Below are 24,818 nucleotides of genomic sequence, written 5' to 3'. Positions count from 1 at the left end.
GTGGAAAAAATGTCTAGATGTTTTTTTTTCTGGGGGAGATTAAGTTTATGAATGACTGGCTGGGCTGTGGGACAGTGGATGAATCTTGTTAAATCTAATTGAACTGTTAACAGGCATTACCAGTGGAATGCAGGGATTGTGATGCTATAACCCTGCTATCAACCATTCCAAATGTACAGTTTTTAAAAATGTATTTGTCAGGCCATCCGGGATAGTAATTATTTGTTGCTGTAGCGATACATACTTTTAGCTTCTGTTTTTAGCAACCTTACATCTTTGTCCTTTGTCTTGTCGTGTCCCATGTATATATCTTTTTATATATTTTTCTTCGCATATCTTTTTTCTATTTTTCTAAACATCAACTTCAAAACACTCTCCTGCAACCCGCCTCACCCAATGTGGTGTGGATCTGCTTTTTTCTAAAGTATTTTTCTTTACCTCTGAATCGGAATCCCCCAACAGAAGCTAGCCAGCTAACTAGTTACTAGCTAGTAGTCAGCTAACCACTGCTAGCGATCATCAGCTACCTTTAGCTCGGAGAGCTCTAGTTTGTGCAACGCGATTCAAACCAGAGCATACCGGACCTATTTTCTCTCCATATCCCCGGAATCCTACCGCAAGCTCTTAACCTTCTCAACTGGATCATTTCAACCTTCTCACCTGGATCATCGCAGCTAGCTAGCTGCAATCCGAATCCGACTACTCCTGGCTAACGTCTCTGTCCCGAAGCAAGCACCAATTATCCTGGAGCTAGCCCATGCTAGGCCCATCTCCCGGCTAGATGAAGAGGTCCATCAACCACTCCTGGGCTACAATACCTATTTTGCCAACTGGCCTGGACCCCTTTTACTGCCGGTACGGGGTACGGAACCCCGACGATTCTTCACAACTGGACTACCAAAGTACTCTGCCTGAGGGGGTTACTCAACTGGCTCCTACGTCGCGACGTCCCCTGCATTCCGATCTGCTAGCCGCGGCCCGCTAGCTGTCTAGAGCATATCGGACTGTTAGCTAATAGGTCCATCGGCCAATTTCTCGTGCAACTATTCCTATTTTGACAATCAGCCTGGACCCCTTTTACTACGAAGCCCTGCTTATCCATCCCGACTGGACTACCGACGTAATCTGCCCGAGGGTTTTTTTCCAACTGGCCCCTCCGTCGCGACGTCCCCTGAATGCCCATCTGCTAGCCTGCTAGCCGTGGCCCGCTAGCTGTCTAGAGCACATTGGACTGTTAGCTGAATAGATCCATTTGCCAATTGGACTGGACCCCTCTGCTACACGGAACCCTACTAATCCATCACGACTGGTCTATTGACGGAACCGCACGAGGAGGCTAAAACATACTTTCCTCCATCGCGACGTCCCTCTAAGGCCCTTCTGCTAGCTTGCTATCCCCGGCCTGCTAGCTGTCTGAATCGATGTGTCCCCAGCCATCCCAACCATTCACTGGACCCTTATGATCACTCGGCTATGCATGCCTCTCCCTAATGTCAGTATAACTTGTCCATTACTGTTCTGGTTAGTGATTATTGTTTATTTTCACTCTAGAGCCTCTAGCCCTGCTCAATATGCCTTAACCAACCATTTAGTTCCACCTCCTACATATGCGATCACATCACCACTCAATGCCTAGGTTTACCTCCAATGTACTCACACACTACCATACCATTGTCTGTACATTATGCCTTGAATCTATTCTATTGCGCCCAGAAACCTGCTCCTTTTACTCTCTGTTCCGAACGTACTAGACGACCAGTTCTTATAGCCTTTAGCCGTACCCTTATCCGACTTCTCCTCTGTTCCTCTGGTGATGTAGAGGTTAATCCAGGACCTGCAGTGCCTAGCTCCACTCCTATTCCCCAGGTGCTCTCATTTGTTGACTTATGTAACTGTAAAAGCCTTGGTTTCATGCATGTTAACATTAGAAGCCTCCTCCCTAAGTTTGTTTTATTCACTGCTTTAGCACACTCTGCCAACCTTGATGTCTTAGCCGTGTCTGAATCCTGGCTTAGGAAGACCACCAAAAACCCTCAAATTTTCAGCCAAAATAGAACTGCCAAAGGGGGCGGAGTTGCAATCTACTGCAGAGATAGCCTGCAGAGTTCTGTCTTACTATTCAGGTCTGCACCCAAACAATTCAAGCTTCTACTTTTAAAAATCCACCTTTCCAGAAACAAGTCTCTCACCGTTGCCACTTGTTATAGACCACCCTCTGCCCCCAGCTGTGCCCTGGACTCCATATGTGAATTGATTGCCCCCCATCTATCTTCAGAGCTCGTGCTGCTAGGTGACCTAAACTGGGACATGCTTAACACCCCGGCCATCCTACAATCTAAGCTTGATGCCCTCAATCCCACACAAATTATCAATGAACCTACCAGGTACAACCCCAAATCCGTAAACACGGGCACCCTCATAGATATTATCCTAACCAACCTGCCTGCCAAATACACCTCTACTGTTTTCAACCAAGATCTCAGCGATCACTGCCTCATTGCCTGCATTCGTAATGGGTCTGTTGTCAAACGACCACCCCTCATCACTGTCAAACGCTCCCTAAAACACTTCAGCGAGCAGGCCTTTCTAATCGACCTGGCCGGGGAATCCTTGAATGATATTGACCTCATCCCGTCAGTACAGGATGCCTGGTTATTCTTTAAAAGTGGCTTCCTCACCATCTCAAATAAGCATGCTCCATTCAAAAAATGTAGAACCAGGAACAGATATAGCCCTTGGTTCACTCCAGACCTGACTGCCCTTGACCAGCACAAAAACATCCTGTGGTGTATTGCATTAGCATCGAATAGCCCCTGTGATATGCAACTTTTCAGGGAAGTTAGGAACCAATATACACAGGCAGTTAGGAAAGCTAAGGCTAGCTTTTTCAAACAGAAATTTGCATCCTGTAGCACAAACTCAAACTGTAAAGTCCATGGAGAATAAGAGCACCTCCTCCCAGCTGTCCACTGCACTGAGGCTAGGAAACACTGTCACCACCGATAAATTCACTATAATTGAGAATTTCAATAAGCATTTTTCTACGGCTGGCCATGCTTTCCACCTGGCTACCCCTACCCCGGTCAACTGCCCGGCACCCCCCACAGCAACTCGCCCAAGCCTCCCCCATTTCTCCTTCACCCAAATCCAGATAGCTGATGTTCTGAAAGAGCTGCAAAATCTGGACCCATACAAATCAGCCGGGCTAGACAATCTGGACCCTCTCTTTCTAAACCTATCTGCCGAAATTGTTGCAACCCCTATTACTAGCCTGTTCAACCTCTCTTTCGTATTGTCTGAGATTCCCAAAGATTGGAAAGCTGCCGCGATCATCCCCTTCTTCAAAGGGGGAGACACTCTAGACTCAAACTGCTACAGACCTATATCTATCCTACCCTGCCTTCCTAAGGTCTTCGAAAACCAAGTTAACAAACAGATTACCGACCATTTCGAATCCCACCGTACCTTCTCCGCTATGCAATCTGGTTTCAGAGCTGGTCATGGGTGCACCTCAGCCACGCTCAAGGTCCTAAACAATGTCATAACCACCATCAATATGAGACATTACTGTGCAGCCGTATTCATCGACCTGGCCAAGGTTTTCGACTCTGTCAATCACCACATTCTTATCGGCAGACTAAACAGCCTTGGTTTCTCAAATGTCTACCTCGCCTGGTTCACCAACTACTTCTCTGATAGAGTTCAGTGTGTCAAATTGGAGGGCCTGTTGTCTGGACCTCTGGCAGTCTCTATGGGGGTGCCACACGGTTCAATTCTCGGGCCGACTCTCTTCATCAATGATGTCGCTCTTGCTGTTGGTGATACTCTGATCCACCTCTACGCAGACGACACCATTCTGTATACTTCTGGCCCTTCTTTGGACACTGTGTTAACTTCTTCTCAATAGGGGGTGCTGTTTGCACTTTGTAATAATTTCGTTTCCAAATTAAACTGCCTCGTACTCAATTCTTGCTCGTACAATATGCATATTATTATTACTATTGGATAGAAAACACTCTCTAGTTTCTAAAACCGTTTGAATTATATCTGTGGGTAAAACAGAACTCGAGTTAGAGCATTTTTCCTATGAGGATGTGAGAATGCAGAATTCTGCTGGCTGTTCCCAGGTCAGTTTATTAATTTGCCTGTCTTCTATTCATTGAGATGCACTGCATACGCCTTCCCCTGGATGTCAGCGAATAGTGAGATTTGAAATGGAGTCTCTAGGCAGATCTGAGAGGTTATAAATAGCTTGGGAACAAAGGGTCCTGTCTTTCTTCACTTCGCTCTGACGCAGGAAGGACCTTGGCATGTCGTAGTAGAAAGCTCCGGTTATAGCTCTTAGATATATCCGGCTCTGTTTTTATTCGATATAGCTGTTAAAGACATCATAATGTTGTTATTTTAAACCGAGTTATATCAGTTTATGTCAGTATATTGCGATTTTTGGATATTTATTAGTGTTGCGTTCTAGGGAGTTGGTGATGTCTGGCCCACATGGCTAATGTTTACTGCTAATTGCAACGTTGAAGACTACATTCTACAACCGAGCAACGATTCTTTTGGACAAAGGACAACTTTCCCAAGATTCTGATGGAAGCACATCAAAAAGAAAGAACTATTTATGCTGTTAATTCGTTGTTCTGTTGAAAAATGTAAAATGCATAATTCGCCATTAATTTCCGTGCGGTCTCGCTTTAACGCACGCTGTATGTCGTAGTAACGTTAATTTTAAAAATGTGACACAGCGATTGCATTAAGAACTAATGTATCTTTCATTTGCTGTCCAACCTGTATTTTTTAGTCAAGTTTATGATTAGTTATCGATTAGAATAGGTGCCTCTCCCAAGATTTCTCCTGACATTTTCTTTGCAGCTTGGCTACTTTTCTCATTGTATAACCACGATTTGTGCCGCTAAATATGCACATTTTCGAACAAACTCTATATGTATTGTGTAATATGATGTTATAGGACTGTCATCTGAAGAATTCTGAGCAGGTCAGTGAAAAAATTAATATCTTTTGCTGGGTTATACGTTATCGTTATTTTTGGCTTGAATCAATGCTGTTGTGTGGTTTGCTATTGTGGTAAGCTAATATAATGCTATATTGTGTTTTCGCTGTAAAACACTTAAAAAATCGGAAATATTGGCTGGATTCACAAGATCTTTGTCTTTCATTTGCTGTACGCTGTGTATTTTTCAGAAATGTTTTATGATGAGTATTTAGGTAATTCACGTTGCTCTCTGTAGTTATTCTAGTCGCTTTGGTGAGAGTTGTGATGGTGGCTGCAATGGTAAACTATGATTTATACCTGAAATATGCAAATTTTTCTAACAAAACATATGCTATACAATAAATATGTTATCAGACTGTCATCTGATGAAGTTGTTTCTTGGTTAGTGGCTATTTATATCTTTATTTGGTCGAATTTGTGATAGCTACCTATGCAGGAAAAAAATGGTGGAGTAAAAAAAGTGGTGTCTTTTGCTAATGTGGTTAGCTAATAGATTTACATATTGTGTCTTCCCTGTAAAACATTTTAAAAATCAGAAATGATGGCTGGATTCACAAGATGTGTATCTTTCATCTGGTGTCTTGGACTTGTGATTTAATGATATTTAGATGCTAGTATTTACTTGTGACGCTATGCTAGGCTATGCTAGTCAGCTTTTTTACTGATGGGGGTGCTCCCGGATCCGGGATTGTGTGGAAGTAGAGGTTTTAACTAACATCCAGATTAGCTTCAATGCCATACAATTCTCCTTCCGTTGCCTCCAACTGCTCTTAAATGCAAGTAAAACTAAATGCATGCTCTTCAACCGATCACTGTCCGGACCTGCCCACCCATCCAACATCACTACTCTGGACGGTTCTGACTTAGAATTTGTGGAAAACTACAAATACCTGGGTGTCTGGTTAGACTGTAAACTCTCCTTCCAGACTCACATCGGCTTCCTATTTCGCAACAAAGCATCCTTCACTCATGCTGCCAAACATACCCTCGTAAAACTGACCATCCTACCAATCCTCGACTTCGGCGCTGTCATTTACAAAATAGCCTCCAACACTCTACTCAACAAATTGGATGCAGTCTATCACAGTGCCATCCGTTTTGTCACCAAAGCCCCATACACTACCCACCATTGCGACCTGTACGCTCTCATTGGCTGGCCCTCGCTTCATACTCGTTGCCAAACCCACTGGCTCCAGGTCATCTACAAGTCTCTGCTAGGTAAAGCCCCACCTTATCTCAGCTCACTGGTCACCATAGCAGCACCCACCCGTAGCACGCCCTCCAGCAGGTATGTCTCACTGGTCACCCCCAAAGCCAATTCCTCCTTTGGCCGACCTTTCCTTCCAGTTCTCTGCTGTCAATGACTGGAACAAACTGCAAAAATCACTGAAGCTGGAGACTCATATCTCCCTCACTAGCTTTAAGCACCAGCTGTCAGAGCAGCTCGCAGATCACTGCACCTGTACATAGCCCATCTGTAATATAGCCCATCCAACTACCTCATCCCCATACTGTATTTATTTATTTATCTTGCTCCTTTGCACCCCAGTATCTCTACTTGCACATTCATCTTCTGCACATCAATCACTCCAGTGTTTATTTGGTATATTGTAATTACTTCGCCAACATGGCCTATTTATTGCCTTAACTCCCTTATCTTACCTCATTTGCACACACTGTTTATAGACTTTTTGTACTGTATTATTGACTGTATGTTTGTTTATTTCATGTGTAACTCTGTGTTGTTGTATGTGTCGAACTGCTTTGCTTTATTCTTGGCCAGGTCGCAGTTGTAAATGAGAACTTAATCTCAACTAGCCTACCTGGTTAAATAAAGGTGAAATAAAAAATTTATAAATACAAAATCACACTCACCAAAATGCTTTTCAACCTCTGATCGTTTCCGAGTCAACACTTTTAAAAGTTGTAAGATCATAACAATTACACAGTAGATACGGCTCAAACACACACTGCAACTATAATTAATGTGAATATATAGTGTGAATATCAGTGCTTTACCATCTGAAATACTTTTATGGGAAGCTTCAAATTAATTTGGCAATTTTTGTGTTCTGAATTACAATGAGGATGGTTGAGGCTTTCTGGGTTTGGCCCATGCTTAGCCCCATCTCTAATTCTCCCTCTCTCGTCATCGTGATATTTTGACCGGTAGTTCTACAGGTTAAAGGAGAAATACACTTTTTTGGGATCAAAGCTATTAAGTGAAATTGAGTAGTGCCAGAGAGCTCATACTGCGCTGGAAGGAGAAAGTCAACATTCCCCAAAACCAAAACCCCCATATTTTCAGATGAAAGGAACTACACTTCCCTCTCTCTCTCTCTCTCTCTCTCGCTCTCATTATTTTGGCAGTTACCTGTATATTAAATGGACAAAGTAATATAATGGGCATAGGGATAGAAAGGTCAGATATGTACAGTATGTTTGATGCATATAAATGTTACATCTTTATTTACGTACAGTATCTGAGCACAGAGATCCACTCAGCTGGATAGAGGTAAAAAAGCAAAGAGAGTTCTTGGTGTCCCAGGTTAAGAAAGGCCTGGTGGTCTCCATAGCAACCAACACGTGATGTCCTCTCAGGTCTAAAATACAGAAATTACATTTAAAAAGTGTCCATGTGTATGTAAATGAAACACATTTGATCAATTTCATCATGCAGCATTACTCTCCAAAGTTGTTGGGACATTATTTTATGAAAACCCTGCATTTTATGTTTTCAGTTAATACAGTACGTCAGGGTTTGAAGTTGCTTTTCTGTAGAGATTGTCCATGATTTGTGCAAGGTATTGTTGATTGGTGAGACTTTTCACTTTGCACAGGTATAAAAGACCAGCACACCATTACTTGGAGGTAAATATTCACAACTGTCAATCCTCTCTAGTTCATGTCAAGATATGTCTTACAGACACCTGGGAACATTAGCACTGAGTCAGTCTGATTAGTCAGCGCTTGTCTATTTGTCACAACAACAAAATTAGTATATATAGAATATATCTCTCCAACACAGCCTCTCTCATCATTCCCTGTGAAGGAAGTATGGGAACATCAACAGGGAAACTATCAGATTCATCACCACCACGCACATCTATTTTTATGAACTCCGGCTCGGAACAATCCCACCGATGTTTATAAATGCCCCTCTGTGCTGTCTGAACTCCATTATTGCCTGTGGCAGCTGATTCACACAGTACATTAAAATAGGCACGGATTTCACTTTATCATTTCTGGCCTTGATGTCACCTGCTGTGTTTAGAGATCCAGCCCACACCGGTACTGAATAGAAAGCAGCAAAGCAGCACCGTTGAAAGCCAAAATAAAAACCTCATCGATTTCCACATGGCCCTCTGTAGTAAAAAAGGCAATTGGATTAAGATTTATTCCATAATATGTTTAAAGGCCTCGGTGGTTCAACATTATCCAGGAATTCAATTGTATATCTGTGGCTGTTTGATTTATGGCTACTGCTTTAGTTGTCTGATGACAATGAAAGCCCTGATTGTAGTGCTTTTTCCCCCTCTGGCCATCGGTATAATGCACACCACCGCTGCACAGGAGAAGCTTTAAGGTTTGAGATATAAAAATAAAAATCACTGGGGGTCCCCACTATGGAACAGTGGGATAATAGCTTAGAGATGAACTACCCACCAAGGGACTTCAACACTTGGGTAATGCCTAACAACCTAGATCTCAACATGTGGGGATAATTGGTTTCAGTTAGGTATTACTTCTCTTGTATGTATGGCTCGCAGAAGGGTGCTATCTGCTGTGTCATATCAGCCTGATAATACCTGAGTCATGATTGGTCCACTATGGTAGGAATAGGATTTTGTATGAATATTAATCTAATTTAAATATAATTTCCTTCAACAGATGTGGATTGGTTGTACAGACAGAATAATGAGAGTGTTCTAATATGAACCACCCTATCCCTTGGAGGGTGAAGTGATATATGGAATGGACACTTGTGAAAAGGCTGCCACGTACACTAAATAAAAATAAGATATGGTAAATGTTCAAATCACTTAGCATTGTCTGTTTGATCTAAGAGAGATGTTTGATCTAAGAGAGAGCCCAGCTTGTGAGGAATGGAAGGAATATGTCAATACAGTGTGGAGATGCATTTTACCACATCATTCTTCTGGGAATTATAATTACTGGATCACAATCTATCCCAAGCAGCATGCCAGCTTTGCCTACAGAGACATCCGTGTAAGCAAGCCTCATCGGAACATGAAGGCTTCTGTAACACCACCAGAGCCAAAAAGATAGGCCTACAGTAGTGTAGGATCCTGTATCTCTACTGGAAAGCTGAACAAGGACACATATTGGTTTTCACAGCATTATGAAAATGGTATTTGTAGCTGTCTTTCTCGGACACATAGAGCTGTCAGAGAACAGTGTGGTTCAGAGCCCATTCAGCCGCAATGGATTATCTGAACACCCTCTTTTCATGTCACCCATTTCTAATGGAGAATTGAATCTGGGTGTGGGATTACTTTCAGAGCCACTGCCTGGTGGAGTGTGCACTTTATCGCTCTATAGAAAGCGATTAGATGCATCTAGGACAGCGACTAAAGGTTCCTTAGATGGTGAGTTTCTCCTGATCCCATGGAAAAAGGTTAAAGCTGTCTGTCAAATCTGTGGTAGCTTTTAAGACTGGTGTATATCATCGTAAAGGTAATGTCTACCATGTCATCAAGAGCTATATATGCTTACTTGATTAGAAAATATATAATATGAATATATTTCATTGAGCGTTATGTGGGTTAGTGTAGGATGTAATGTTCTCCTTCAAATTAGTGTTAGACGGCAGCTAAGTCTAGCTTTTCAAAGCCTGATTGTCTCTCAATCCTCGGGGCGTCGACTTTGACAGAGAAGATAGTGCCTTGATTGGCCACATTTGTCTCTGAGCATTCTTCTCCCTCCCTCCCAATTACACATTTTCATATTCATCTCCTGCTCGCTGCATAATAAGAGGCAGATTGAGAGTGGTAGCTCAATGTGCGACAGATTATGCTTAATTATGGACCATGCACTGTGGATGTTCTTTTTCTTCAGGCCTGCAAGATGTTCACATCTGAAATAGAAGCAGACATGACCAAAGCCACCAGTACAGTCATTAGTTGTTGCATTCCCTGGTGAGATATGTCCCCATTCACCACTCATAGAAATCAGGGGGAGCCAGACACTTTTGATTGCTCTAATGTCTTGTCTCAGCTCTGGGAAGACGAGTAAACAGAACAAAACTGCAGAGAGAGGACTCGATAAATAATTGGGCGGGAATGAAATGTTCCCTCCAAACGAGGTTGCAGGGGAATTAGTGGAAGATGGATAGCTCTTCCTCAATGTTCTTCCTGGCATCAAACACAATAAGTTGAAATGCCTTTCGAAAGTTTTCCTGGTGGAAAACATATGAATAATCTTTCATTTGCATTGTGGAGAAAGGAAAATAAAATACTGGCATTTTATTTTTGTTGTGGTTTCATATTTGATTAAAGAAAGCAGCATTCTGTAATGTTTTTTGAAATGTAGTGTCATTTCTCATGAGCACAGACCAGGGGGATGTGAAATGGGTAAATGCTTCAAAAGATCAGTTGGCAGCAGGAAAAAATGATGTTTGGAAGGTCTTGGAATCTTTCTCCCTGCTAGCCATAAAACATTTTAGTTGAAGCATAAAAACAACAACAAGATATTAAGATTAGATGAGGCATTTACAGAGGTGCATCAATATATCTGCAACTTGTGTCATGATGCATTAGTAAGCCATTAAAGTGTTATCTGAATTGATTTAGACTATTACGAGGACATCATCTTCACACACACACACACACACACACACACACACACACACACACACACACACACACACACACACACACACACACACACACACACACACACACACACACACACACACGCACACACACACTCTAATGCCTGATGGAAATGATAATCACACCGTCTCCCCCATGCCTCAGATTGCAGTGGCACTGCTATTTATCTCATAAGTTTCTTTGAGGGATCATTCAACTGGGCTTTGAGTTGAGGGATTAAGCAGTGAATCATGTAGCCAGTTCCATCTGTTGGCCTGCTTAATCTGGGCATATGGACCCAAATACATATGGCCAACACATATTTTTCTTTGCTAATCGTCCCGAGCCACGAAGAGAGGGATGTACTTAAAACGAATTGATACATAGCAGAGAGAGAGAGAGAGGGAGAGAGAGAGATGAGATTTTGGTAAATCTGATCATCTCTCTCAGTTCTCTTGGCATGGTTATTATCGCATTTGGTGCAGGTCTGATTTATCATTCCATTTGGATGCGTGTGTGTCCAAAACAAACACACACACACAGTAAGTGCTCGCTCTCTGAAGAGGAGCCCGACTGAATCAGCATGCACCGGCACACACCACCGACCATTGTGCTCTAGAAAATTGCTTATCTTTTTGACATTGAAGAATTGTGATATTTTTGTTTTCTTCTGAAGAAAAGCCAGTGGAAGGCAGTCACATATCATCTATTGGATATCTGATATGAACAAAATGGCGGATGAATTATGGGAATACAAAGAAGAAAAATATGATACTGGCATATTATTTTCTACTCATGTTGGGTATAAATTGGTAAATGCAGGACCTGTTACTGATAGATAGCAGTCTACAATTCCTCTATAATCTATAACTGATGTAATAACATAACCAACTAATCAGAGGCAAATCTACTTTTAGTAACAGATGCATTGCAAATCTGTTATTTTGAGAGTCTGTTTAGAGTCATGATAAGAAAAACATTATTCTTCATAGCCTTTGTACTCACACCACCTGCTGTTTTTGTCTGCATATGAATACCATTTTATTAACCCTTTAAAACCCTTTTATTACCTGTTTTCTTACCAGAAACGTTGACAGAGACCACTCATTTACATGTCCCCTTTGATACATTATAGTCAATTAGCAGATGCTCTTATCCAGAGCGACTTACAGGCGCAATTAGGGTTAAGTGCCTTGCTCAAGTGCACATCAACAGGTCAAATCATCACACTATCATGACTGCTAGCCAATCTCTCAATCACCTGTAAAAGTAGGCATATGTACTATGCATGCATGTGACTTTGGACACAATCCAAATACTGAAGTGCAGAGAAAGAAAAAAAGTCTGATGGTAATAGCATGGTGAACACGGCCAATGAAAGGTGTTACCCCGAGCTATGCACAGGGAGATTGAACCCAGCTGATCGACTCTCTGAGAATTGGAAGTAAGTAATAGGTCATCAAAAGAAAAGAGGACCAAGGAGCTCTTTATGAAGAGTGCATTGGTCCTCCTTTCTTTTTGATGACCAATTTAGCCCTTTTACCAAAGAGCACTTTCTATCTACAAAGACCTACTATTGTGTACCCTAGCAGCGCCTGCCTTCCTTCAATTTGGGCCCAAGGACCTATTCAAAGCTCAATCATGATGAGAGTAGGGGAGTCTAGGAGAGGAAAATACATCTTGGTGGTGTAAAGCATGCTTTAGAGGTCGTTATAGGACAGCAGAATTACTGTTTGCATATATGCAATCAGCATGTACAATGGAATTTGAATTGTCTGTTGACGACATGGTATTGACACATTATGCCTAGAACAATATTCCTGCGTTTACACAAGCAGCCCAATTCTGATCTTTTGCCACAAATGTTTTTCTTTTGACTAATTGGGCAAAATATAACAATTGAGCTGCCTGTGTAAACACAACTATTGCCTAGATAAGAGAATGAGTCGTTTCATATCCTGCTTTACGTTTCTTTGCACACATGCCAACTATTTCAGCAAATCAGTTAATGAATGATAGACTAGGTAATTGAGTCAGACTTGATTTGTTTTACTAATGTGTAGTGCTATTTTCCCTGGGCCCTGTGTTAACCTGCCTTTAGCCTTCATCTGTTTTATTTCTATCTCAGTGTCGAGAGACAATAGAGGATAAAGTCCAACGCTAAACCACGGGGTCGTTTCACTGCGGTCGTTTCAACACTTTGACTTCCTCATTGACATTGATCCAAAGGACGGGGTTGCAGCAAATGAGAAAACTGAATAGGGCTGCTGCTGGATCGTGAGCCAAACACAGTGGAGAGATAAGCACAAATTGGACCAGAATGTAGCTTTCTTCATTTTGCCCTTCCTATTTGTCTTTCTCTCTCTCTCTCTTTATCTCCATCTCTCCCTCACTCGTGCTTAGACAATTGCCCATTGACAGACACACACACACACACACACACACACACACACACACACACACACACACACACACACACACACACACACACACACACACACACACACACACACTTTCATATACAGAAGCTCACATATACACACACAGTATACAATTACACACCCACGCATATAATGGACACACACACACAGACACACAACCACGCTACCTATCTCATGAGTGATTTCATGTGGAGACTTAATATGCCTCATTATCTGCCCTACTTTACCTTCAGATTTGTTGATGCAAAACCAGACACAATGCAATTTGTATACATGTGTTCCCATCCCCTTGAAGAGCGGTAATTAGAAAGCGCTTAGATGCTTTTCAAAAGGCTGAGAGAGCGAGATTCACCTGTCATGGAGCCACAACACCTCCATCAAGGGCTGTGAGTGTGTGTGTGTGTGTGTGTGTGTGCTATCGTGCAGGTGTGGGTGCTTTCGTGCAGGTGTGTGTGGGTGTGCATGAGTATGATAGGGTAGATGGGGGGGAAAAAACTGCTTCAAAATTGAATTAACGGCCAGTGGTGTCTATCCCAAACAAATGTGGTCTCTCATAAAATCCTCTTACGTTGCAGGAGGACCCTGTTGAATGAGATTTACAAATCTGTCTGACTACCAAGGTGTCAGAATCCAAATTGTTCAGGTACCCAGGACGCAGTATGTGAGCCGGCCTCATGCAGGTAGACTTAATTGTACGTGGATACCTAGCCTACCGCTTCCAGCTGCCAAGTGACATTTTTATTACAGCACCGTCCCCCTCCCCCCATTCAACGTGTAACAATTGTTTTGCGGGCCTGTGTTGCTAAACATGCAAAGTGTAAGCTGTCTCAGGGGAAATTAAAAGGACAACTGCTCCACCAGCAGGATTATTTCAGACAAAGAATAAAAAATCTAAGATTTATAGCTGGGGGGATATTTATATATCAGACACCCCTGACCTAGGCAGGGCCAGTCACGGCACATCATACTGCGTCAAACACATATGGAAAAGGCTGATTATGTAATAGCTATGCCATTGTTAAAATGAGTAGCAGGGAGATAATACTGAGTAACACCTGGACTACTGTGCAATGTAATAGATGTAGAAGGCTTTTCTTATTTGTTGGATCACATAGCTAAGTCTTTAGTAGTTGCCCTAGCCATAACCCAGGGTAATGATAATAGTATACCAGCAGTCCTATTACAGATACTAGACCATACCATTTACACAATAGGTCAGAATTGATTCCAAATCAAGATCATACACAGATTTGCAAATGTAATCGCAGGTGTAGCGAAATGCTTGTGTTCCTAGCTCCAACAGTGCAGTAATACATAGCAATAATAAGCAATACACACGTAATCCCCAACAAATTTTAATGGTGTTTAAATACAGTATGGACAGTATAATAGAAAAGGTGTGTACAGTACATCAGTAGTTATATGGGATGAGCCATGACTAGAATACAGTATCAATCAATCAATCAATCAATCAATCAATCAATCAATCAATCAATCAATCAAAATTATTTATAAAGCCTTACATCAGCTGATGTCACAAAGTGCTGTACAGAAACCCAGCCTAAATACCAAACAGCAAGCAATGCAGATGTAGAAGCACGGTGGCTAGGAAAAACTCCCTAGAAAGGCATGAACCTAGGAAGAAACCTAGAGAGAAACCAGGCTCTGAGGGATGGCCAGTCCTTTTCTGGCTGTGCCGGGTGGAGATTTTAACAGTACATGGCCAAGATGTTCAAAGATGACCAGCAGGGTCAAGTAATAATAATCACAGTGGTTGTAGAGGTTGCAACAGGTCAGCACCTGTTCATAGCCGATCATTCAGAGTTAGAGACAGCAGGTGCGGTAGAGAGAGAGAGTCGAAAACAGCAGGTCCGGGACAAGGTAGCACGTCCGGTGAACAGGTCAGGGTTCCATAGCCACAGGCAGAACAGTTGAAACTGGAGCACGACCAGGTGAGTGAGTGAGTGAGTGAGTGAGTGAGTGAGTGAGTGAGTGAGTGAGTGAGTGAGTGAGTGAGTGAGTGAGTGAGTGAGTGAGTGAGTGAGTGTGAGAGGTATACTTAAATTAAGACAGGAGAAATACTCTAGATATAACAGACTGACCCTAGCCCCCTGACACAAACTATTGCAGCATAATTACTGGAACCTGAGACAGGAGGGTCGGCAGACACTGTGGCCCCGTCCGACTATACCCCCGGACATGGCCAACCAGGCAGGATATAACCCCACCCACTTTGCCAAAGCACAGCCCCCACAACACTAGAGGGATATCTTCAACCACCAACTTATTACCCTGAGACAAGGAGTATAGCCCACAAAGATCTCCCCCATGGCACAAACCCGAGGGGGGCGCCAACCACATATGCAGTGGGTAAAAAAAGTATGTAAACATTATTAAAGTGAACAGTGTTCCATGACTCTATGTATATAGGGCAGCAGTCTCTAAGGCACAGGGTAGAGTAAAGGGTGGTAGCCGGCTATTAACAGTGACTAAGGTTCTGGGAAGGGTACTGGGTGGAGGCCGGCTAGTGGGGACTGTTTAACAGTCTGATGGCCTGGAGATAGAAGCTGTTTATCAGTCTCTCGGTCCCAGATTTGCTGCACCTGTTCTGTCTCCACAGATGGTAGTGGGGTGAATAGGTCGTGACTTGGGTGGCTGAGGTCCTTGATTTGTTTTGTATGGGATATCTATAATAGACATTTGAGTGCAATTCATATGTCTATGAGAATCTAGGTCTATGATTGGGATTCGATTACAGATCCAGGCTTTTTGCCTGATTGCATGACCCAGATCTGGGTTGGGTTTGATGATGATCATTTATTACTTAGCAAACACAATCAGGACCTACAGAGAATAGGCGATAGCCCACAGCCATGCTTGGCATTTGCCTTGATTAGATAACATGGTGTCTCGATGGCGGGAGATCATGTTCACTGGCAGTTTTCTGCTTGAGGCAGAGCTAAATCAGCTAATTCAATGTCATTACCGAGTACCAAGTGCTTCTATGTTTTTTCTCTTACTTAGTGATGGCAATACAGCAGTTTCCTTTCAATAAGGATGTGATCACAATTTACTTACGCTCTTGTGATAACATTGCCACTAGCTATTGTGAACATTAACTAAATAATCCAATGCCGTTTTGGACTTTAGACGAGTATGGCATTTGTGACATCACGTCAACTGCAAAGATGCTTGCTATAGCAGGTGCCAATTGTAAAATGACCTTACATTTTGATGTTGCTGTTGCATAAATGGTTGTCATAATGCTATCAATGAATATATTAAGACATAAGCATTTACCTATTCTGTTTTTCTTGTAGGGAGTTTGCGCGTTGGAAGGTGAGGAACACAGCCATTGAGAGGAGGGACCTGATCCGGAACCCTGTGCCGCTCATGCCAGACTTCCAGCGCAGTGTCCGGTTGCTAGGGCGACGACCCTCCACTCAACAGTTCATCGACACCATCATCAAGAAGTATGGAACCCACATCCTGATATCCGCCACCTTGGGAGGTGAGAAAGCATATATCTACTTCTACTTTACTAAGACAACGGTGGTGGGCCACAAAAATGGCTCCCTGGCTACTCCTTATTGTGGTTGGTTCGACAATTTTTTCCCCCCATTACCTTATTTGGGCAAAGTGCTGTTATATACGTACAACGTAATGTCCATTGTCCATGCCACCTTCTTGATGGGAAAATAATGGGAAATAGATGGGATATCAATTGGTAAATAGGTAGTTTTGACAGTCAAATGAGCTTATGCATGGCTGGTAATGATAGAATGGTAACCCCCTCTAAAACCTGCACAGGTTCTTCTCATGGTTCTGTCCTGTTAAGATAACATTTGAGGTGGTTTTATCTGATTCAACATTTTATATCAACCTGTCGCTGAAGATTTTGGAGCTCATGCATTTTACAGGCAAGGCCCTGCTTTAGAAACATATCTTTTCTGTTTAAATCTAGGATTTCACTTGAATGTCAAACAGTCAGCTTCAATAATTCAGTTAAAGTGAAAGTGGGGGATTTCATAGGTAGACATTTAGAGTTGCAATATCATATACACAAGCCTGCAAGGTGATTTTTCCTAACACACTCATTATGGAATTCAGAAATGTAATATTGTGGTGAAATATGATGCTTAGGTAAAATATAAATAAGTTCAAAATAAAACTAACTCCAAGGAGGATGATTCACTACTACCACAAATGCAGACGTTATTAAAGGTAATGATATAAGGAATCTTGACACAAAGAACTGATTGCAATGTTGCAGGTTATCTTTATTTCTCTCTCTTTTCACTGTTTTCGTTCTCTCTCTTCCCCTTTCTTCTCTCTCTCTCTCTTCTCTCTCTTACTCTTTCTTGTTTGCGTCTCTTTCTTCAATTCTCGGTCTTTCTTCCCCCTCTCTCTCCCAACTAACTAAGTTTCACCATATCATGTTTAACCTTGAAGGCATTTCAGAGAGTTATGGCCTAGAAGTCACTCATCTTAATCTCTGGGTTGCACATTAAAGAAACACCATTATGTGAGCCGATAAACCCAGAAACCAGGAGTGTACTGAAAGCTGGCCTGCAGGCCCACAGCTATTACATCTAAGGTGATAAAGGAGTACAGAAAAGACAATGTTCTCTTCGTCAGACTCACTTTATGAGCTAAAAGGAGTCCCTGTTTAATTGGAAAAATAGGTCTGTCTGATGGCCGGCCCCATTGAGAATGTGTGTTGGTGTGAGTGTGTGTGTGTGCATGTAGTATGTGCATGTGTGTTTGCAGGTCTGCAGACACTATTGAACACTGCACATGTTGCCATTGTGCAGTATAATAGTATAATGTAATATATCCTGTAACCCACACAGGTACCATTAACTCCACAATAGATTACCTATGTCTAACAATTCCATTGCTTTTAAGCACCAGTAGGCACTCCTAGCACCAGACAGCAGACGGTGTTAATGATATACAGTCAAATCAATACCTTCCCCTCATATATTGCTTTTATATATCCATCATCTTGTATTATTTCATTACAGTAGCCAATAAAATCAGGGCCCTGTATGGCAATAATGTATATCCATAAAAATAGGAATGACATCATTGACCATAGACTGAGACAGAGCTTAGAACGCTGAAGGCTCAGCTATAGGTATGAATCAATTTAGTCATTATCGAGGCACAGAGCCAAAGAGCTGCCCCAGTAAAATGTAAGACAATGTATTTTTTATGAAAAGATCACCCACAAAGATAAAATATAGCTAAGCCGGCTGGGCCTGACTTTACTGGGGCAAAAGCAGTAAAGTCACATATTTATGTACAGTAGACCTACTTCCACATAAGCCAGAGAGGGGCAAAGCTATAGCGATAGAGGGTTAATGTTGTATCATTATCCTTGTGCAGTAGGTCAAGGGTGTGTGCGTAACCTTCCTTCCCCCGGGGAAGAGCAGGGAGAGAGTGCGGCCATCCTCCTTCCATGCCACGGTACTGCTGTTTCAACCAGACATGAGACATTGGGGATGACTGTCGCCCCCCCGGTCACAGCCACCACAAGCTAAGTGACCAATCCCAATGCATCGCCAAGGGCCAAATAACCAATCACGATGCGGGGGGTCGTGAACATATGTGACATGTTCTTGAATGAGTTCCAGACAACTTGGCTTGTATGCTCTTTGAACGGCAAGGAGAGGGCGGCGGAGGGAAAATGAGCTGTTCAACCTTTACGAAGTGTCAACAAACAGGCGTTGGCATGCGTACACTTACAGTAGATCACAGAGTCATTGTTTGTTGCTGTGTAAAGGTTCAGGGCTTTCTGCTGGAGTGTTCGCTTCTTCCCCTGCGGTATCAGGATGTTTACTTCTAAAGGTCATTCCCTCGATGTGAAAGCAATCCACTCACTTACGCCCTTAACATATTCAACCTTTATAAACACATAATATGGAGTTATTAGGGGGATAATAAACAGTTTCTGGTGACATTTTGATGTATAAATGGCAGTTATTGTCAGAGCCGTGTGTATAGGTGGCAGGGAAGTCAGGCGCAGGAGAGTTAAACTGAGTGTAAATGGAGACTTTTAATAAATGTCCACTTAACATGCTCCAAACACGAAAATGTACATACATAAAATAAACATGGGTACGAGGACCCGTCGCGCACCTATACACCAAGAAACAAGAGTTGACATAAAACAATCTCTGACAAAGACATGAGGGGAAACAGAGGGTTAAATACACAAGAGGTAATGGATGGGATTGAAAACAGGTGTGTGGGAAGACAAGACAAAACCAATGGAAAATTAAAAATGGATCGATGATGGCTAGAAGACCGGTGACGTCGACCGCCGAACACCGCCCGAACAAGGAGAGGCAACGACTTCGGCAGAAGTCGTGACAGTTATAGTCACTCCAGACATTATGATTGCAATGAAGCTATAGAGATGGCTTGGAAACTTCAGTAATATTTGTTGCCTAACGATATGATGTACTTTATTGTCCATTTACATGGAAAATCATTCTGTGACTTCAGCATACAAATACACAAACACAACACGATATAGCACATGCAGTACGGGAAACTGAAAAGTTTACATGTTCACTTATTCAAAGTCTCTGCGGCCTACTGTCCGACGTGTATTGGGCCTGCATCTGTCCTTTGTCCCACTGTTCAGCAGCCCCATGGCTACTAGCCACAGATGGACAACAAAGTGTGCATACAGTACATGAATGAATACTGCTACCAGGCAAAATAGTAAGTCAACAATGGTATTTTATTGTACTGTATCATAAAACAAGTTCCACTTCCTGTCTTCCCTGTAGGTGAGGAGGCATTGACCATGTACATGGCCAAGAACAAGCTGGACAGAAAGGTGGTCAACGCCACTCAGAATGTGGAGGCCCTGCACCAGCTGGCCTCCTCCTACTTCATTGACCGAGATGGCACCATGAGGAAACTCCATGAGATCCAGATCTCTACCAATGCCATCAAGGTATGCATCTTTACACACAAAAATACAGTATATAAATATGTTCAAATGTGTCACAGTAGTTGGACATCAAAGGAATGAGTTTGAGAAGTAGGGTAATGTCTGAGCACTGTTTGGTAATCCCACAAGTGATCTTTAACTAAGCTTTTGTGATATAAACCGCATTTCGACAAACATGATGTTGTTCTGGTACACAAACACATGCCTATCACACACACCTCCAGCCCCATCCTAGCCACCCTGGAGAGTGTCTTGCCGTCTTTTTGAAGTCCCAAGTGACAGGTGGATGAAGAGGTTCTGGCAGACGGGGTGCTGGGTAGCAGGAAGTCAAGCATGACACAATTAAACAGAATTGACAATGGCTGCTGAGTCAGGGCTGGGCGAAGAGTCGAGGAGGGAAGAAGCACACACAGCGCATTCTCAACAGTATAGCCACTGTAACCAGCCAAACTGTGTGGAGCCAGAGAAGACCTGTCCTGACTATCTTCTTGACTGACAAACCTGCACTATCTCTGAGTCATACCGGTGTTGAATAGTTGGACTGTGTATGTGGGAGATCTCTGAGTATTATGAAGTGTGTGTGTGTGTGTGTGTGTGTGTGTGTGTGTGTGTGTGTGTGTGTGTGTGTGTGTGTGTGTGTGTGTGTGTGTGTGTGTGTGTGTGTGTGTGTGTGTGTGTGTATCCTCGTGTGTGTATCCTCAACCATGCGACATCAAAGAATGTGCCTACTCAATGACAAGAATTGTTTTACACTGAGTAAATGACGAATAATTTAATCTGTCTTACACTACAATTACATTAATCATATACAATATCTCATCATATGTCTCAACTGAGGACAAAGAGTTTATTTAGTGAGGCAGAAGGGTTATCAAATCAACAAAAACACGTTTATCACATTCATTTCATCCAATAAAATATGTTGATCCCATCTTCAATTTAAGTGGAATGAACAATTGATCCTTCAGGCATTAGATAAGGAAGAAACACTCCATATATATTCAAATAAGCAAAACAAAGACACTTGAAGGGAACAAAATACCATATAACAAGAAAGACAAAATTAGACAGAATTTAGGGGGAGGAAAACAGTATAACAGAAAATCCATTTGCATTGATTCCCAATAGGAAATAGGGATAGTTTTTTCTGTTTTGACTGGAAAAGAGGGAAAAATTGAAAGCAAAAATAATATTATTTGAGGCCACTGCCCACACAAATGAAAGCTGATACACATACTATTGAAAGGTTTATGCTTTGTCAGAAGTACTATCATCCAAAATCTGTTGTGGCTGGGCCAATCTATCGCACTATAAATAAAAGGTGATGGCAGAAGTAAAGTCAGCCGCTGGTCCTACAGTCACGTAGCAGACAGACAACGATCTGTACGTGGAGAGGAAGCTGAGTCTGACGCACAGCCTGGATCTATAGACACAGAACAAGGCCCTGCACTTCCAATATTGATTTAATATGGCTGGGAGTCAAACTTCACAGTGAGACGCTGCGGTCTATGGAGAAAACACAGGCACAAAGACATCAATAGAGATGAAAACTAAGACTGTTTCCTGTCTGGCGAGTAAGCACATTTACTGTGTAGAGTTTGAGTTAAGTACTGGGTTTACTTAGTGAAATGTGCGTTTTAAGCTCTGGAGATTGCTAGTTTGAGTATTTCATTTCCCTTTCACAATTTTCCATATCCTCATGTTATCATGTTATCACACTCTCAAACACACATGCAGGCACACACACACATGCACGCATGCATGCACCAGACATACACATTGTTAGTCATATGTCTAGAGTAAGCCTTAATCTTTTTTAGTCTGTACACTCTCTCTCCCCTGATACCTCTTGCTGGGGGACACTTCAATAGTTGAGGCTGTAGCAGAAAAATGAACAGTAGTGTACAGGCATTAGTGTGTGTGCATTAGTGGGGATGGCCTGAGAGCATCCACTGATCTGCCAAGCTGGGCTATATTTATCAACTCCTCATCCCTGGCCCGTCCCCCCATCTCCCCAAGCCTTAGCACTGCTTAAGAGGTTCCAGAAACTTGCAAACGTTAATCAAAACGAAGACATCTCCCCAATGCACCGGTGACACCCAGGGCAAGCCAGGGACTTGTTATTTTTCTAAGACCCCACACAGGAATTTATCTGCCCAAACCAAGGAATGTTTGTAGCCTGAAAGCCTCAACCATCACCTCCATTCCCTTTGGCTTCAAAACATTCACAGCCCATGGGTGGCTTAATAGCAGAACTCCAAACAAACAAGGTTTTTGGGCCAAAGTGTCTCTGTAACTGGCAGATTGTTTGTTGGGGCTGTGAAGTCTTAGAGTGCCATGTGTGTGCATTGAAATGTGCATGTGTACAATATATGCTGAGACATCTTTCTCTTTATTCAGTGGCTCTGAAGAGAAAAGGGAGCTCATCAATGTTGCACATCCAACAAGGTCTCAGAGTCACTGCAGAATTAGATGTTCATCCACGTTCTCCAAACGTGACGTTTTTAAGTTAAGTGTTAAGTTTAGGCACTCATTCTGAATGGTTAAGGTAAGGGTTAAGGGATAGGGTTAAAACAAAACATTTAAAACCAGTATCCACAACTGGGATCTCACACGCAACCTTCTGATCCAGAGTCATGGGGTTATGCCCATTCGCCAACCCCGTCCACAATGCCTTAGCAAAACCCAAGTTTACTTGATGGTAATAGTTGCACTCACTGTTGCCCCTAGTGGCTGGTTTTGAAGGCATTTCCCGTCATCCTCAGGGCATGGATAGACTTCCAATTTCGACGTCAATCTTTAACGATCTACCTGGCACATCAGCTTTTATGGAGTTCAATGGGAAAGGGAAAGAGAACACACACACACATGGCTTACACTAGGCAGGCTGACCTGTGGTTACTGAGTAATGAGATCATATAGGAGGATTCCCACAGTACTTAATTTGTCTCCTAGAATATAGAACTGTTCTTCACTTCCTACACATTGAAGAGATGACAACTAAAGTTGCCAAGAGCATACATTTTTTTTCTACTGCTCTTGCAATTATATACACTGAGTGTACAAAACATTAGGAATGCCTTCCTAATATTGAGTTGCACCCTCTTTTGCCCTCAGAACAGCCCAATTTGCCGGAGCATGGACTATATTAGGTGTTGAAAGCGTTCCACAGGGATGCTGTCCCATGTTGAATCCAATGCTTCCCACAGTTGTGTCAAGTTGGCTGGATGTCCTTTGGGTGGTGGTCCATTCTTTATACACACGGGAAAACGGTTGAGCGTGAAAAACCCAGCAGCGTTGCAGTTCTTGACACAAACCGGTGCGCTTGGCATCTACTACCATACTCCGTTCAGAGGCACTTAAATATTTTGTCTTGCCCATTCAACCTCTGAATGGCACACATACACAATCCATGTCTCAATTGTCTCAATTGTCTCTCTTTAACCTGTCTCCTCCCCTTCATCTACACTGATTGAAGTGGATGTAACAAGTGACATCATTAATGGATCATAGCTTTCACCTGGATTCACCTGGTCAGTCTGTCATGGAAAGAACATGTTTTGTACACTCAGTGTATACACAGCAATATCTATCCATCCATATTTCTATTGATCAACCCGTGACACATCTGCTCCCGCTCTTCCCTCCCCAGGGCACTTGAGGGCGCCAGGTTGCCCTGCATCACACATTCCTGCCATCCATCACGCACACCTGCCTTCCCTCGTCACGCGCATCAGCGTTATTGGACTCACCTGGACTCACTTATCACCTGTTTATTTCCTCCCCTATATTTGTCAGTTCCCCAGCTCTGTTCCCCGCGGCTGCATTGTATTGTTTTTGTCTTTAGTATTAGTTTGCTGACGCTGTTGCGTTCCATGTCCTTTATTTATTAAATGTTTTACTCCCCGTACCTGCTTCGTCTCTCCAGCGTCAACTCATGTGACAGAATGCAGCCGCCATACATACGAAGCATTGGGGAGTACTGGCGTTCCGGTTGGTATGGTGGCATTGGCTCTGAGTCGCCACCGATGGAACCGGGGGTGCCTAGCGAGCTCGTCGGGCTTCCACTCCCTAGCTGGCTCGAGAGGTTTCTTTGCCCCGGTTGGCTCGGATGGCGCCCATCCCACGTCGGGCCTCAGCCGGATCGTCAGTTCTTGTTCGTCCAGCCGGTCACAGAGTTTTTTTTTTTGTCTTTTGTTTTGTTGGTGACGTCGGGGTGGATTCCTCCGCCGATGGAACCGGTGGTGCTTAAGCCAGCCCGTCGGGCTTCCACGCCCCAGCTGGCTCGAGAGGTTTCCTTGCCCCGGTTGGCTCGACGGCTTCCCATCCCACGTCACTCTCCACCAGATCATCGGTCTCCCCCTCTGCAGCGGGATCGACAGGCATCTTGCCTCAGCCGGATCGTCAGGCTCCCATGTCTCAGCCGGCATGCCCAGCGCCCATGTCTCGGCTGGTTCGCCCAGGTGGGACGCCGGGTGGCGCCCCAAGAGGGGGGGTACTATCACGACTGCTCCCGCTCTTTCCTCCCCCTGGCCACTTGAGGGCGCCAGGTTGCC

General features: G+C 43.1%; 1 protein-coding gene across 1 annotated transcript in view; it reads left to right on the top strand.

Moving 5' to 3' along the window:
* The window catches only part of LOC120021814 (BMP/retinoic acid-inducible neural-specific protein 1), an 89,023-nt gene that overhangs the window by 11,513 nt on the left and 52,692 nt on the right, over positions 1 to 24,818 (top strand). Inside the window, exons 2-3 of the mRNA XM_038965664.1 lie at positions 16,613 to 16,803; positions 20,096 to 20,265. Of these exons, the coding sequence (XP_038821592.1) occupies positions 16,613 to 16,803; positions 20,096 to 20,265 (361 nt within the window). The remainder of the gene's footprint in view (positions 1 to 16,612; positions 16,804 to 20,095; positions 20,266 to 24,818) is intronic.

Source organism: Salvelinus namaycush, chromosome 26 (genome assembly GCF_016432855.1).
Source record: "Salvelinus namaycush isolate Seneca chromosome 26, SaNama_1.0, whole genome shotgun sequence".
In the NCBI taxonomy this organism is placed as follows: domain Eukaryota; kingdom Metazoa; phylum Chordata; class Actinopteri; order Salmoniformes; family Salmonidae; genus Salvelinus; species Salvelinus namaycush.
This window is presented reverse-complemented; position numbering and strand designations above follow the sequence as displayed.